The following is a 16,422-nucleotide window of genomic DNA, read 5'->3' as shown; positions in this document are numbered from 1 at the left end:
CCACCAACTACTGGTTTTGGATGGGGTTTTTGTTTAGTACGCAAATACTGTGTTATGTTTGAAATTTAAATCTTTTTTTTTTAAATTGCTTTTTGTATTTACTGAGAAACAAATAATACAGAACATAGACATGTTTATCAAAAACACTGAACTGCACTGAACATCTGTTAACATTTACCATCCAATTTGAATAGGATTGCTATAACGTATGGAAACCCACCCCCCAAAGCTGTAGATCATCTTTAAACTCAAAGCAGTACAGAGTAGTGAATGAAAAACTTTTTTTTTCTCTTATAACTTATTCACATGCATCTAAACTTATAAAGTTAAAGGTCATGACATATGTACATCGGTGAGCTGTGAAGTTTTCTGGATTGCTTGTTCACAGCTGTCCTTTCACACCTCTGCTGTTTTTGTGCGTTTCTGGAAATGCTGGAGCGCATTAGAGCTTGTTCACAGATTTTTAAGACATCAAGGATTTTTAAAACCTTTTCATTTTTTATGGCTCAAGAAATTAAGCTTTTTATTTTTCTTAAATTATCAGTAAAATCATCAAATAAGCCTTTGAAAATAATCTCTTATCTAGAGGAGCTTCACTTTTTTAATTAAAGTTCAAATCAGATTTTTAATATGACGCATTGAGATGCAGCTGTACCTCTCAAGAAGTCTGGAGTATTTGTTTTCTTTTATGGTAAATGTCAGTTATTTTTTTCAATGAAAAGTTCAACATAAGTCAGTTTTTGTACAACCTCTTTGTACAGCCCTGTGGAAATCTGAATTAGGGGCTTGGCCCTCAGAGAAAGCCGTTACTGGCCACTAAAAGCCGTGCAGCGAGGGTTTAAAAAATAAAATTTGACTTCTGAGCATATTGGTAATGAAATAGCAGAACATAGCTGTCCTCAATAGAAACAAGCTTTGCTTCTGGAAAAAAATAACCTAGTATAGAGCAAGACATACCCTGATCGTTTTCACTTCTGTAGTTTAATGCATTATTGTTTCTGAATGCATTTTGTATGAGAAATGAAAAAAGATCAGGGTCAAAATATTGTTGGAGTATTCAACAGAAATGCAAATTGCCATCAGAGCTAGAATAATTGAAGGTTTATTTTTCCCCTTCATGCCAGTTTCAGACCACTGGCTGCCTTAATCCAAAACATTAAACAATGTTACGTGCGTTCCCATTTTGAGGAGCAAAATAAATTGCACTCAAGGTGCCACACTTTGAACGTACTTCACAAAAGACTGAACACTCAGGAAAAATATATACAAACATATACAGAATAAGTTAGAATATAAGAAAAGAATAAAGTTGCGATTTACAGATAAACATCACAGCCACATAAAACATTCGGCTTTCACCTTTTACGGTGTAGTCCTATCTTTAAATTCAAACTGACAGCAGCATAAACAAATACGTTTATCAAAACAAAGACGAGTTTGTTGTTGAAATCTAGTTAGCAGCGCCTCCATCTTCTGAAGCTGGTTCATATCGCTGCAGCTAGGAAGAAATCCCAAAAAAACACTGCCGTTAGCTTTTATTTCATTTGAACAATTACCGTGATACTTTTTCATAATGAAAAAGAGAAAGTATCTTATTCTCATTCTCATTGGAATAAGAGAAAACATCCCATTTAAAGAGACAGGCATGAGAGCAGCACAATGTAAACAAAAAACATGCAAACAATCCTGACACTCCATCCTGATTAAAACTGGGCCAATTATGGGAGGAGATTTTATAAGGGAGTTTATTATTTTTGATTACACCATTGTTAGTTCTGAAATCCATTTTTATTCACTGATAAAGTCAACAAAAGTTTTTTTTTTTAAAAAAAGCTATGAAAAAATAAACTACTGATGAAAACCAGCAAATGCCATTTGCACATAAAAAACATGATGGATGAACTGTATTCTTTGGAGTAAAATGTAAGAATACAGTGCTCTCTTGTGGACTGTGCTGGTACATTTTCATAACTATTCAGACCAATTATATAGAATATTAGAAACAAAACAAACAAACAAAAAACAAGCAAACATACCCTTGCTTTGAGATCTTTATTTTCCTCCTCCAGACATGCACATCTCTGTCTCAGGTCGTTCACTTCCTGCTGCAGAGCCTCTGTGTCTGCTGAAGTCAGGGGAACAGCACCAAGATGCTCCTTCACATATCTGGAAGGAGTTGGTTAAAGAATCTACAGGAAGCGAGTTCTCAACAAAAATTTGAAATCGTTACCGCACCACAAAATAAAACATGGTGGCGAAATGAGACGTGTATAAAGGATACTCCAGAGCATTGGGAGGCTTCTCTTGTTGCTCATACAGAGACACAAAAACTAAAAAGGAGCAGAAGAAGGTTACAATATATATCTCTTGTTTCTTGGCAGACATATTTACCTCACCTCCAAAAGACTTCTTCATTTAGGAAAGGAAAAAGGCTAATATAAGCAGTCAGTTATAACTGTTATTCTATTAAGAGTAAGGTAAATGTGTATCATCTAAGCAATACATATTTGAAAACTGATAGTAAATTCAGGAAGTTTTAATAAATGCTATGAAATTTTAACTTTGTAATCAATTTTACATATTTTAAAAACAGTGTATTTTTTCTTATTTAATTTGAAGCTGTATTGCGTTATAATTTGTATTCTTATTTATATTTTTATTTTTTTGCGTACACGCTGTGAAACTGGAATTTTTACTTGTACAGTGAGAATTTCACATCGGCTCGTAGCCAAAATCTTGCTAGTCTCGTTATTCAACTATGAATAGTTTCGCCCCCACCCAAGTCTTGGTGACGAGACTTCTGCTCCTCTGGTTTGAATGCGTCTCTACTCAGACACACCTGAGTCCAATAATTTCATTAGATGGTCTCAGCATAGCCTACTGAGAGCTGAGCTCCACTACGCAGTGAATTATGTAAGGTTTAGAACCTCATCTTCTCATTGCAAACTGGAAAAGTTAGCAAAAAAATAAAGTGCACTAAAACTGTTGTTGAAGCTGTCGCTGTCAAATCTAAACAGTAAACATGACCAAGAGTCCTACGTAAATTACAAAACAAGAGCGTAGCGATGAAGAGCGTGAGCATAGCCCATGTTGGCTTGCAACTCCATAATAAAAACCCAGAAGTTACAGCCTTTGTAGTGCACCTAAGAAATAAGCGACCCACCACTGGTGAGACTGTCAACAACTCCAGTTTTTTCCAAATATCTTCTGAAATGTTCTCTCTTAGAGTCAGAGGCCTGTGGGAAGAGAACATAGTGATTAAAAAGAGAATATTTTACTTTGAAGCCTCCTGGCGTGCTAACAGCGCAGCTAGCGTGCAGGATTTCTAATAAGTTCTAATTTACATGGAGAAATATAAAGCGACATTAAAAACACTTACTCTGTAATGCGCCATGATGATATCGGCTGTAAAGCTGACTGAATGCAAAGCTTGTATATTTAGTCTACCGCTTTGGTATCGGAGCGAATGAGAAACAGGTAAAGTACCACCGGGTCGGTAAAGTTAACTTTCGTTTTAAGGGTTCCAAACATACAGCGGCACTGAACTCAGTGCTGCCTTCATGTATCTCATGTAAAATGCAGCAGGTCCTCGTTTGTACAAAAGGAAAACCTTCATTAGTTAAACTAAATAAATAAGATAAAACGGATTAAATGACGACTACAGTAAAATATTTATATCTTTAATAAAATCACAAAATAAAAACATTACATTTCTAAAACAGACAAATTGAACTTCAATCACAGCACAAACAAGTCATTATAGATTCAACAAAAAATAAGAGAGAATAGAAAAAGAAAAAATAAACTACATAAACCTCACTTAATCTGATCAATTTAAGAAGCAAATAAAATAACATGAATACATTTTTTTTTCTTTTTTTTCTTTCTTTGTTTCTTTCTTCCTTTCTTTCTTTGATTCTGTCTTTCTTTCTTTTTTTTATTACTTATTTATTGATGGAATCGCAATGTATATCTTTACATCACATGCTGTCTTAAAACAAATTTTCTCTGGAATAAATATAAAATATTTTAATTATGATATTTCCTACATTTTAGATAGACTTTGAAAGTGTTGAATTACTGACGCGTGTGTCTGTCCCCATCTGCTGGTAGTTTGACAAATATATATCGGTTTCTGTTTAGTAATATTGTATAACTTTCAATAAATATTTACTCTTTCGAAATAACAAACAAAAACCACAAAACACAGTTTAATTAGGTTTAAATTGTTTAATACTGCAAAAGCAACTATGTTGTTTCCCTAATAGACGGTTTAGTTCACAAAACAAGTCTGGGTACTAGTCAGGTGACAGCGAAAAACCTCAAAAGACTGACAGGATCACTAGCCAATCATCGTTTGAGATGTAATCCGAGCAACGAATCAGAATCAAAAGGCGGGACGATCAGCATTTTTTTTTTCAGCTAAGAGGAAATCCTAAGGAAATGTGTGGGATCATCATGCACTGTGTTTTCAAGAGGCTAATACGATATTGACTACCTGTTTTCATAATAAGACAGGTTTATAGCGTCTGGTGACAAACACAACTGTGTTTAGATATATTTAGAGGCGACGCAAACAGCGGAAGCGACCGTTGTTAGGTCAAAATGTCGATTCAGTACGAGGTGGAACAGCTGGCTGACAGCTATGGGGTTTCGGACTCGTTCCCCAAAGATTTCGGTTATGGTGAAGAGGAGCCCGATATCGAGGACAGCTCGTCTCCGTCAGACAGCAAGCCGAGAATCCTGCTCATGGGTTTGAGGCGAAGCGGCAAGTCATCCATACAGAAGGTGGGGAGAGATGTGCTGTTTTTAAAGTGTTAGCATTGCCAGGCTAGGGGCCGCTTTCATTTGCTTCTCTCAGTTAAAATAGCTAGCAACTTAGTTTAGCATGTCGCTAATGATAATTGTGATCAGGGAATCAATGTGTGCAACTACAAGGATTGTTATAACAAGCTGATAGCCAGAAAGCTGCGGCTGGTAATTATTAACCAGGTGGACAGAGGCAGTCGATGAGATGAGGACAAACGGCATGTCACATGCCAAAGACTCGGTAGCAAACTGACCACACCTTTACCTTTTGTTTTAAATCAATGCTTCAACGCTGGAGTCAGGAGACAGGCGAGATTATTCGCACCCTTTAAAGTTTTTTTTTACTTTTTGTCTCATCACAACCACAAACTTCAGTGTATTTTATCTGAGTTTTGTGTATTAGAGCAACACAAAGTGCAAACGCATCCTAAAATGTGCGTATGTATTCAGTCCCTCTACTCTGACATCCCTAAATAAAACGCATTGTGACCAATTATAATCAGTAGCTTACCCAATTAGCAAATTAGGTGAGCAACTCTAAGGCAACTTCACCTGTTTGGAGTTGCCTTTAAAGCATAATCGATTAAGAATTCAACATAGCACTTGACTTAATATAATGTTTCGATTGTTGATTTTATATTGCATGACTGTTTTGTTTTTTTATGATGCCTTGAAATGCCTTCTTTCTGGAATGTACTTTATAAGTAAAAGTTGATTGATTGATCTGGTTAAATTACAGCTGGAATTTTTTCTGGGCAAGTCTGAACCAGTTTGAGATGATAAATGTTGCCCATTCTTCTTTGCAAAATAGCTAGAGCCGATTCAGATTGCACTGAAATAATCTGCGTACATACATTTTCAAGTTATGAAAAAACACATTCCCAACTAGATTTAGGTCTCAAAGTTGTCTAGGATAATTTAACACATAGAAATACTTGTAGTTCAGTTGTAAATTAAACCTCCACTCGAGTCTGAAGTGCAGCTTTTAATGTTTTTTTGTTTTCTCCAGGATTTCACTGTGTTTTATATCCATCTTCCTGTCAACTTAGACAATTTTCCCTGGCTCTGTTGAAGAAAATCATCCAAACAGCATAATGCTGTCCCCACCATGGTTCAAAGAGGGGATGTTGTTTTCATGGTGATAATTTCTACTTTATATGTGGCCAAAAAAAAATTAATTTTGGTCACACCTGAGCAGAGCACCTTCTTCCTTGTTTGCATTGTTCCCTACATGACTTTTGGCAAACTGTACTTTTTAAAGTTGTCTGACCTATCACGTAAGATCCTGTTGAAATAAATAAAAGTTTGTAGTTGTGATGTAAAAAAGAGCAAAAGCTCAAACGAGAAAAGAGGGTAGACCCCCTCTCTAAATATGAGCTAGGTTAAATTCCTCTTGACTGATTTTGAGATTTCAACCACCTCCATTCAGCGTTCAAACTTGCTTTACTCCACTCTGTGTGATATAGTATGATTACAATCATATATTAGGGAAAAAAACAGTTTTGTTTACAGTTGAAGGTGTTGGCCACCTTTTTTTCTGATTGGCAGAAGACAAAAAATAACTGAAACTGGATTGTGTTACAATTTGATTCCTAAAGTCTTACTTTAGCTTGATGCTGTGTTTGAATAATTGATAAGAATCCGCTGTTCCATCTGTGATATTTCATTATTTATGTTAAAATTCAACGTGATTTGAGAGTTCATAGAAATAAAAGTAAAGAGTGGCATTTTTCATTTCTAATCCACACAGTTTCCAGTAGGAGATTATTGTTCCTCTGCAGGCCTTTGGAGAGCATGTGATTTGGCTTTTTGCTTGCTTGCTAGTTGGCCTTTGGTCTTTGAATCAAAATGGCAGCTGTGGAGCAATACTATGTATCCATCAAGAAATTGCTGTCTTCTTTTTCTTTGCTTTACAGGCTTTGTTTGGTCAAAGCTTTGATTAATACCTAACCAAACAGTTGACAGCTGTTATCTTACTATCTGCCTCTGAAGCATGTAACTGAAAAATGCTGAGTGCAGTGGCGTCTTGCGTCAGATGAGCATGAGCAAGTCTGCAGTTTTCTGACCTTCTTTCCCTTTTGTTTGACATGTGACGCTCAAATGATAGCTTTGTGCCTGAATCAAGTCAAACTGCAACAGTGTTGGTAGTTTTGCTTGGAAAAACATGAATTAATGCTTAAAATTGGACGTTTTACAGAAAATGTTTTTGATCTTCTAGTACCATATGAGAATGCTGTTATTCAGTCTTTAAAAGCAATAACTTTTTACATAAAGTTCTCAAATCAATCTTGAAAGTGTCATAAGTGAACTAATAGATATAAACATGTTGTTTTGTGAACATTTTCAGGTATTATGCCTGTGGTTCTCAACCATTTGAGGACTGAATTTTTTTTTTAATTTTAATTAATGGAGAGAAAAAATCTAAACATGGATTTATAAAATCTTTTATGCTTTTTAAACATTTTTATTCTGTGTCATTGTTTTTTTGGTTGAATAAAAAAGTAAGCTAATTTTTGGTCATTTTTTAGTTTGTAAAGTTTGTAGGTTTTTATTTTCTAAAATTGTAAACCAAAACAAGTTTACTTGTTACTTTACAACTTACTTTACTTGTGACGAGTAAAGTCACAAGTTTCTTTACTTGTTAGTTGTTAGAGAAATACTGAATACATGAATCGGATATGAATAAATGAACAGATTTGATTAAAGCTAACCAAACGTGATGATTCAGCATTATACAGCCAAGCTGTGGAGAGAGCACAATATTGACATTTCGATTAGAACCTCATGCTCTTCTAATGATTGCAGCTAGTGCTGAGTCGATGCTGGAGATCTATTGAAGTTTGAACTTCCTTGTTTTCACAGTAATTTCTATTTTTGTCCTTGTTGCAAACTGGCTTTTTAAAAGTGCCAAATTACCAAACTGAACAACTTTTATATTTTAGCTCTGACGTATCTTAGGTAATTTGTCACTCTCCATTTGATTAAGTGTAAGTAATCAAACTGTCAGCAGTAATTTTCACAGATGTTACAGACTCTGAGTTTTACACAAGTGAAACAAGCCGTTTGAGTTCGTTCCGCTAAAATACAAACATGACTGTCATTTCAGGTGGTGTTCCACAAAATGTCCCCCAACGAGACATTGTTTTTGGAGAGCACCAACAAGATCTACAAGGATGACATCTCCAGCAGCTCCTTTGTTAACTTCCAGATCTGGGACTTCCCCGGCCAGGTGGACTTTCTCGACCCCACCTTTGACTACGAGATGATCTTCAGAGGAACCGGAGCGCTAATATTTGTCATCGATGCTCAGGTGAGGAACAAACAGGATGCTAAATTTCATTTCATTTTTATTAATTTTTTTTTCCTTTTGGGATTTTCTATGAGCATCTATTTCATTCAGTAAAAACAACAAAGAAAATCTGAGTCATTGTCATCCTTTTTTTTTTTCTACTTATTGAAAATAAAAAAATACTATGTCATTCTTGCAGTTAATGTTTACCAGAAGCTTATTACCACCAGCAAATGGGCTCTTGGAGCGTGCAGTCGACACGACTCAAAATGCTTTCAAGTACTGATCTCTTCTCCAGTAAAAGCAGAAGCTGATCGGATTTCAGGGCTTGTTTGTGGTCGAGGTGCATCCAATTCAATCTGTTTCAGCTGTTTTTACTGGAGCAAATCAGTTTTTCTCTTGATGTTCAGGAAAGAGTGCAGAAGTGTATTTCTTCATAACTCATGTTTTACAACATGGTGAAGCATGCTTATTAGGATGAAAACTACCTTTATGACAGAAGCTGCAACACACAGTCCTTTACAGTATGGTCTGTTGTATTCTAACTTAAAATACATCAGACATCTTTAAACATCTTTTGGCCTTTATGTTCCTTTCTTTCTCTTCTTCATGCTATGCTGCGACCGACTTTCTGTTTGTGCAAACTCATTATTAAAACCACAAATCCTCCACTGCAGGATGATTACATGGAGGCTCTGGGACGGCTCCATCTCACCGTGTCACGGGCCTACAGGGTCAATCCAGAGATCAACTTTGAGGTGTTTATCCACAAAGTGGATGGCCTTTCAGACGATCACAAGATTGAAACGCAGAGAGACATCCATCAAAGAGCCAACGACGATCTGGCCGATGCAAGTTTAGAGAAGCTGCACCTTAGGTAAATCCGATTTAATATTTGTTACGCAAGCAAAGTGGCTGCTTGACATTAGTAAAGGATTAAACTAAAATAATTAATTAGAATATATCTGAAAGATTCAGTCGAGTGCATTTAACCCTCTCTTTCCACACTTTCACATAACTATTGCTCCATCGCAAAGAGGGTATTGAGAGTCTTTTCTTCATTGAGCAGTGCTGTAAAAAAGATTTAAATGTCAGACAGAAACGACTTAAAACAAAATTCAGTTTTTAAATGGTGACTTTATTTAAGGTAAAAATGCCTTAAATAAAGTGTAGGCTTATTAAAAAAACTAATTGGCGGTGCCTGTCCTATGTTTCATTTGTCGTCATCGTGATTTTGTCTCTTGGCTAGTTCCCACTCTTGTCTGCTCCTGTTAACTTTTGATCCTCTTAAATAATTAACAGTAATGTTTACTCCCATCCTGTGGGAGTCCTGGGGGGAACCCAGGGGGAGTCCTGGGGAAATCCCATGACCAACGGGAATCCTTAAAAAATGTCAGCCTGCTGTGGATCACTGTCCTGCAGAATCACTCAACTATGTTTGACCTTTAAGTGACACACTTTGGTCAGAGATTATCCTTCAAAATCTTAGGGAGAGCAGAATTCATGGATCTGCATCTCAGTTAGGACTTGGATCATCAAAGCAGCCCACCGCATTATACTGACACCGCTTTGTTTGACTGTCAGTATAAAGTTCTCTTTCTGAAATGACGTAACAGGGTGCACACCTTCCAAAATGTTAATTTTTTCTCTCATCAATCCCCAGAATATTTTCTCAAAATCTATGGGAATCATCTGGAAAGTTTTATTTTTGTATTATTTTGTTTTTGGGTTTTTTGGCAAATGTGAGTCTGAGGTTTACCTTACAATTCCCCATGGAGATATTTACTGTTTTGAAGAGCATAAATAATGGATGGTGAAGGATGGGTTAGACAGCATTTTTTCCCCTTAATATAACTAAATTATCATTTCACATATAACAATCTGAAAAACCAAAACATTTAAGATAAAAAAAAAAATCAAAGGGATAAATAATTTTCACAGCATAGTACGTAGCATCAATTGACTGGACCTTTGTTTGACATTAAAGCTTTTTTTTGTATTTTCTGTAAAAACATCCAAATTATGCTGCTCATGATTGATTTGTAAAAAGAGTAAAACATCTAAGGTGGTGAATGCTTTTTATAGACACCGTAGTTCATAAAAGTTTTAATGCTTGTAGTAATTTCTTTCCATGTGACCTCGACTCGCGTCAGATAAACGTGACCTGCTTCTCCATTTTTTTTTTTTCAGCTTAAAGGTTTGAACTATTGTGTTCATCTTTTGTGTGGTCTGGAAGTAGTGGCAACCACAATCACATGTTGCCACAAACACAATGACGTATTTTGAGTCAAAGCTAGCTTCTTTTTGAACAGGTCTAAAGTACGGTGTGTACTGTGTAAGACTGTGGATTCTTATGTCATTTTGTACTTTACTCAATCATTCAACACAGTCAAGTTTTTCACTTTGCAAATCTATAAACACCAGTTGACTAGAGTGCTTCACACTCTAGTCAACTAGAGTCAACTACAGACTAAAAGAATAAGCAAAATGCTATGAAAAGGAACATTGTACTTCCTGAAAAGAGGCCCCAGTGGCAACAAATACAAGATAAACAGCAGTGGACCCAGTGTGGACCTCTGAGGGACCCCAATGTAGAGGTGGCCCACAGTACAGAAATAACTAGGAAAAACTCTAATGTAAACCAGGACAATGTTATATTTTTTAATACCAACTCACATGATGCCAGAATTCAAAGATCCACAGTACCAAAGGCTGTTGATTAAAAGTAGTGAAACATTTCCTGATTCAACTGTCAAATCGATATAATTTTAAAACTTATACTATAGGTCTATGGCGTGGTGTGAAACCTGACTGAAGTGCAGTGTAAAGGTGATACGCTGCTGTTCTTGTCAAATTCCTCTTTGCTCTTCTAATGAAGTGACACTGACTCATGCGTCAGATACTGTTGCACTGCCACAGCAGGCTCATAGTTTATATGTACAAACAAAATGTCTGTCTGATGTGGCGTTCTATTTTTACGGGATGTATTTTGACTTGCATTAGAACCTCAAAAAAGAAATTATTAATGGCATGATTATATTTGTCTTCGTTTAAATTAAACTGGGTTTTGGTTGTGTTGTGTGATTTCATTTATTTATTTTTCCCCTTTTGGGATGATCAGTGGAAATAAAAGGGAAATCAACTTTATTTAAAGACGCAAAATAGGTCCATAGGGTAAAAGAAAAAACAGAAGAAAAAAAAAAGCAAATATACAGTAATAAAAAAAAAAGAAAATTTATAAATACAGTAATCACATAACCAAGTCACTGAATTGCCATAAGGCTATTCAGAAAGAATTTATTTTTTTTTTAACACTGAAATAATTTATCAAATTTAAAAAAAAAAAATGCTTCATATTATTTCTAAATTTTTGTTTGAGCTCTATAAATAAAACAACAACAATAAAACATCACCCTATAAGAACAACTATTTGCTTTAATTTATTTCATCTGGCTGTGCTTGCTAGTCAGCTCTGCAGCAGCCTTTCAGATCATTTTGGAGCCCTGGTGACATAGGCAGCAGTGTGTTTTATGTTGGGTAAGATTGTTTTATTTCTTTTAGACGCCCAGATCCGTTCTGGATATATGATGGAGCAAAAAGGTCTCTGGTTGTTTCTCAACTGCTCTGCTCGGTAAAATTACTCTTCTTTGCAGTGGTTGCTGAAAACTCTCTTTGGATCAAACCACCACTTCCGCATAGAAATAAAGCTTTTATTTTTATATTTCTGTCACTAAAACCCATTCATTTTGCAGCAGTCACAACTGCAACAGTTTCTTGTACTATCTGTCTCTTATCAGCTTGAAATTCAGTCATTTATCTGTTTTCTCTTGATCTTGTAATTTTTTTTTCCTAACTGGTTATTTAATTATTTTGAAGGAAGTGTCTCGAGGCTAATGGCTTATTGGTTTCCTTTATGCCTCTTTCGTCCAGCTTCTATTTGACAAGTATTTATGACCACTCCATCTTTGAGGCCTTCAGTAAAGTGGTACAGAAGCTCATCCCCCAGCTGCCCACCTTGGAGAACCTCTTAAATATCTTCATTTCTGTAAGTAGAAAACAGCCAACTCTCTCCTGTGTTCCTGGTTGTGATTTAAGTGAGGCATTCTTCTCGAGGCAGGTCATAGCTGATCCTGAGGATATGACTGTGCAAATCCTCTGAGGTTTATTTTAGGACATGTTTATCAAAATTTTGTCCTGAAATGATGAGCTATAAACACAAATATACTTTAAGTGATTGGTTTGTTTTAGCTAGATGCAAGTTAAAACAGTACATTTATTACGTCATAAAGGGTTGCTGGTCATCTTGCCTCTTGGTCTGCTATTTGCAATTTTAGTCTTTTCAATGTTTTAGGAAGATCTCCCCCCGCCCCCATTTCCTTTTTTCAAATATTTCATTGCAGATGACGTAAATGGGGAAAAAAACAAACAAACAAAAAAACAAGACGTTGCATAGCAACTATGCTCTAATTATGTCCTGCCTCAGATAAAAATCTTCTGTAAGGAAATGTAGTTATTTGAGAATTTTTGTGTTTATATCCATAATCATTGTACTAATTAAATTAATACAATGATATTCCATAGCTGTGTACATGAATTGTTTTGATGAAATTGAATTGGGGTAGAATTGTGTGGGGTGTGGGGAAGCAAAAAAAAAAAAAAATAAATAAAACAATCTAAGTTTTAATCCTCTTCACTCAATGGCAACCTCCACACTGAGGAGTGTGACACATTCACTGATAAGGAAGAAAAAAAAACCCCAACTGAAAATCAGCTGATTTCTGTTACCAGGTCATTCCTATTAACAGTTGTTTATCCTCTGCTAATAATGTGAGGTAATAAAACACCAAAGGATTTGTCCACAAAGCAACATATGAGCTCTCTTTATGCGACTGCTGGATTTGATGAGCTTTATCCTTCTCTGTTTTTTGGTAGTTCAGTAAAAGTTTAATAGTTTTGTAAATGTGCAAAGGCATTTTTGACAACCTCTGTTGTGAAAATATTTCCTCGGTTATCTGTTTTGAAAACCACCGGACTAGTAGAAGAATTAACTTATTTTTTAATTGCGGTACTCTGATTATAAATGTCCACATGATGATATTTCTTTTCTTCTTTTTTTTTTTTTTATACCCGCTTCATATTTTGTCATCTTTTGTTTGTTCCTGCCAGAATTCAGGGATCGAGAAGGCCTTTCTGTTCGACGTGGTCAGTAAGATCTACATCGCCACAGACAGCTCGCCTGTAGATATGCAGTCCTACGAACTGTGCTGTGATATGATCGATGTGGTTATTGATGTCTCTTGTATATACGGGTATGTTGAACACCTCAAGATGTATGGGTGGGGGTTCATGACTGTTTTGTTTTATAATAACTTGGTAATGGATAAAAATGACCTCATAAAAGAGCTGCAGTAAATTCCTCAGCTCTTAAATTTACACTGCTGTCTTCATGCTGCACTAGTCTGAGGGAGGATGGCAGCGGCAGCGCCTACGACAAGGAGTCCATGGCGATCATCAAGCTCAACAACACAACTGTGCTGTACCTTAAAGAGGTCACAAAGTTCCTTGCTTTGGTCTGCATCCTGAGGGAGGAGAGCTTCGAGCGTAAAGGTAAACCTGCACCAAAACAGACGCATGTTAAAACCAAAACGTTTCCACACATTAACAGGAGGCGTACAGTGATCCTGGTCAAGTTAGATACAGGATGAGAGACGTGTATGAAAAATCTTTCTGGTTTGATGACATTTGGTAAGTAATTCACGCTCTGCCTGACAAATTTGTTAAAGAGAAGAACATTTAAAGTCCAAGCCTAAAATTTACTACAAAAAATAAAACAAAACTTGGACACATATTTGATATCCTTGATACTTTCTACACTCAATGAATTCTGCAAGTTCTTGCCAAAGCAATGCCCTGTTGTTGCAAGGGTGTTTTTATACTAAAAAAACATTCCTTCTGGTTGTGAGCGGTGTGGACTTCTACTAAAAGTTGTGACTTGTGAGACTATTCTGCAAATGACAAGATTCTCATAGTGTTTTAAATAGTAGAGAATTCCTTATTGGATAAGGGGAGATGGACTCTGTTCCATCATCAGTGTGTTGAAGAATCAACTCAAACGAACTCAAAGGCAATTTAAGTGTCACTCTTTATAAAAGTAAATTGCTATCCATCTATCTGTTCGTCCATCCATCCGTCAGTTTGTATCTCCATCTATTCATCTGTTCATCAGTTTCTCTTTCTACCCCTCAAGCTTTCAGTGGATCTGTCAGTCTGTATGTTTATTCATCTGTTTGTCCATCCATGAACTGATCCTTGCATCTCTCAGTTCTTCATCCTTCTTGCAGTCTTTGGATTTTCCTGGTCCCATATTTAAAGCTGACAAAAAACTAAACTCCACTGTAATTTATTTTATTTTTTGTATTTATGCATCAACCATAATTAAAACTGAGATCCTGCCTGGGTGATCTCAGTTGCTGTTTTTTCGTCATTTTATTTAGAAAGTTCTCAAACCATGCACATATGCTGAATACTTGTTTTTTTTTTTATTATATCCCCAGGATTAATAGACTACAACTTCCATTGTTTCCGGAAGGCCATCCACGAAGTATTTGAAGTCGGAGTTTCCGCTCAGCGTCCTTTAGGCTCGCAGGCGGTTGGCTCCCCCTGCAACAAGGCGGTCGCGTTGAACGGCACGCCACGCAACACCTTGTAAACACTGCTGCTTCAATAACAAAGAATAGATAAAAACTTGAAAAATGGAGGGAGGAACAAGGAAAGATGGGGAGTCTGTGGAGGAGAGACTACGGTTCTGGCGCTCCAGTCGCATCCCCTATCTCCCAGCACCTAAAGCAGTGATGGATGCCTCGAGGAAGGAAGCAGCAGTGACGCACGGACGGAGGCATCTGCTTTAGGTGAATGCAAAGCCCTGTGTTGGCTATGTCGAAGTGGAGAAACCGCACCTTGACTGGAACAGGTTCAGCATTTTTCCCTCTGATTTCCTAAAACAGTCTTTGGCTGCAACACTGAGCTGCTGGTTGTTTTTACGCGGACGATTCGAGGAGGAAGGAAAATAACAACACTGTCTGACCTCTGCTGGACAAATTGTGACGTCCTCATCCTGTGTAGTGACGAACCCGACCATTTCTGTGCTGAAACAAAAAAAGAAAAAAAAAAAAAAAAAACAGACTGTGGATGTGAACTTGCTAGTCCTAATGCACACACATGTTCAGAGTTGGCCTTAGGTAGATGGAGCTTGACAGCAGCGCAAGCTTCTTCCTACCTCACTTCACACCACCCCCTAACCTAATGCTGCCCAAAACTCACTTTTTGGATTCACTTGTGAAGGGAAACGGGTGTTGTGAACAGACTCAAAAGGGATTGTGCTGTCCATCTATCCATGTCGTTGTGAGAGAGTGGATATCTGTGTATGAGTGTTTGGATTTCAGTTAAAGGTTTTGATTTAATCCCCTACTGAGCTTCTTGCAGTAAAGCATCTTTTACTCAAAGTTTACAGCCTTCATATCGATAACAGCAGCTCAACATAATTAAACGCTTCTCAATCAGTTAAAATATTTTTTTTTTTCTGTAATGCTCTGCTGAAAAAAATCAACTTTTTATTTGGATTGTGATGGCTTTAAAAAGATGTTTGGCTTTTGTTTAAAGCACTGCCAAAAAAAAATGTGAGAAACGACAGATTCTTTAAAAAAATACACCACAACTGCAACAGAAAAGGATTTTCATATTCTAAAATAAACTGGTTAACACTTGCACGTGTCTCAACCTGTAATTTCGAATACATGCCCAGATATTTTTTTTACTCATATTTTGTGTTTTAATTCTAATCACAAGGGTTCACAAGAACAAGATCCCATTCCAAGCATGTGTTCATCAGTGTGTTGTTAACTTGTATTGTTCTCAGCCGTAACACTGCTCATTGTAATCAAAAGTTAAAATAAAAATGAATTGAAAAAAATAAAAAGATGCATATATATATATCTAAAGGACAAAGTGATCAAAGTTGATTTTAATATCATGCCCATGCTTTCATTTCTTCATTTTTATAATTTATAGGTCTGCCGATGCCTGTATGTCTTCAATTGTTACATTTAAAATGAAAAAAGATGTTTTGGTTTAAGAGACATTGGCTAAAATAACCTTCATTATTCCTGTACCGATTACTTTAAAATATTTGGAACCAACAGAACCAATCAAACTGTATTAGGCTGCCTCCTTATCACAGTTAATAAGGGGATGGTTAACCTTTTCCACATCATGCCTTGTTGGTTTGGACAGTCTTTCCTTGTCACAAATGAAATAATCCTTTAAAT

General features: G+C 36.4%; 2 protein-coding genes across 2 annotated transcripts; one reads left to right on the top strand and one right to left on the bottom strand.

The window, feature by feature from the left end:
- Positions 1-1,086: 1,086 nt before the first annotated feature.
- On the bottom strand, positions 1,087-3,538 carry LOC106917968 (c-Myc-binding protein). Its single transcript, XM_014987345.2, has 5 exons — positions 3,380-3,538; positions 3,164-3,236; positions 2,282-2,330; positions 2,037-2,166; positions 1,087-1,498 (listed from the first exon to the last, which is right to left on the bottom strand). Exons 1-5 carry the CDS (start codon positions 3,392-3,394, stop codon positions 1,451-1,453), a joined length of 315 nt encoding a protein of 104 aa, XP_014842831.2. The 5' UTR covers positions 3,395-3,538; the 3' UTR covers positions 1,087-1,450.
- An 866-nt stretch (positions 3,539-4,404) lies between these two features.
- rragca (Ras-related GTP binding Ca) lies at positions 4,405-16,073 on the top strand. Its single transcript, XM_014987346.2, has 7 exons — positions 4,405-4,788; positions 7,916-8,119; positions 8,776-8,975; positions 12,029-12,143; positions 13,265-13,407; positions 13,557-13,705; positions 14,653-16,073. The coding sequence occupies exons 1-7, from the start codon at positions 4,606-4,608 to the stop codon at positions 14,805-14,807; spliced, it is 1,149 nt and encodes a 382-aa protein (XP_014842832.1). The 5' UTR covers positions 4,405-4,605; the 3' UTR covers positions 14,808-16,073.
- Positions 16,074-16,422: the final 349 nt, after the last annotated feature.

This window comes from Poecilia mexicana, unplaced genomic scaffold (assembly GCF_051168715.1).
Source record: "Poecilia mexicana isolate PSO_F unplaced genomic scaffold, ASM5116871v1 scaffold_16, whole genome shotgun sequence".
Classification (NCBI taxonomy): domain Eukaryota; kingdom Metazoa; phylum Chordata; class Actinopteri; order Cyprinodontiformes; family Poeciliidae; genus Poecilia; species Poecilia mexicana.
The sequence above is the reverse complement of the archived record's forward strand: the minus strand, read 5'-3'. Positions and strand labels throughout refer to the sequence as shown.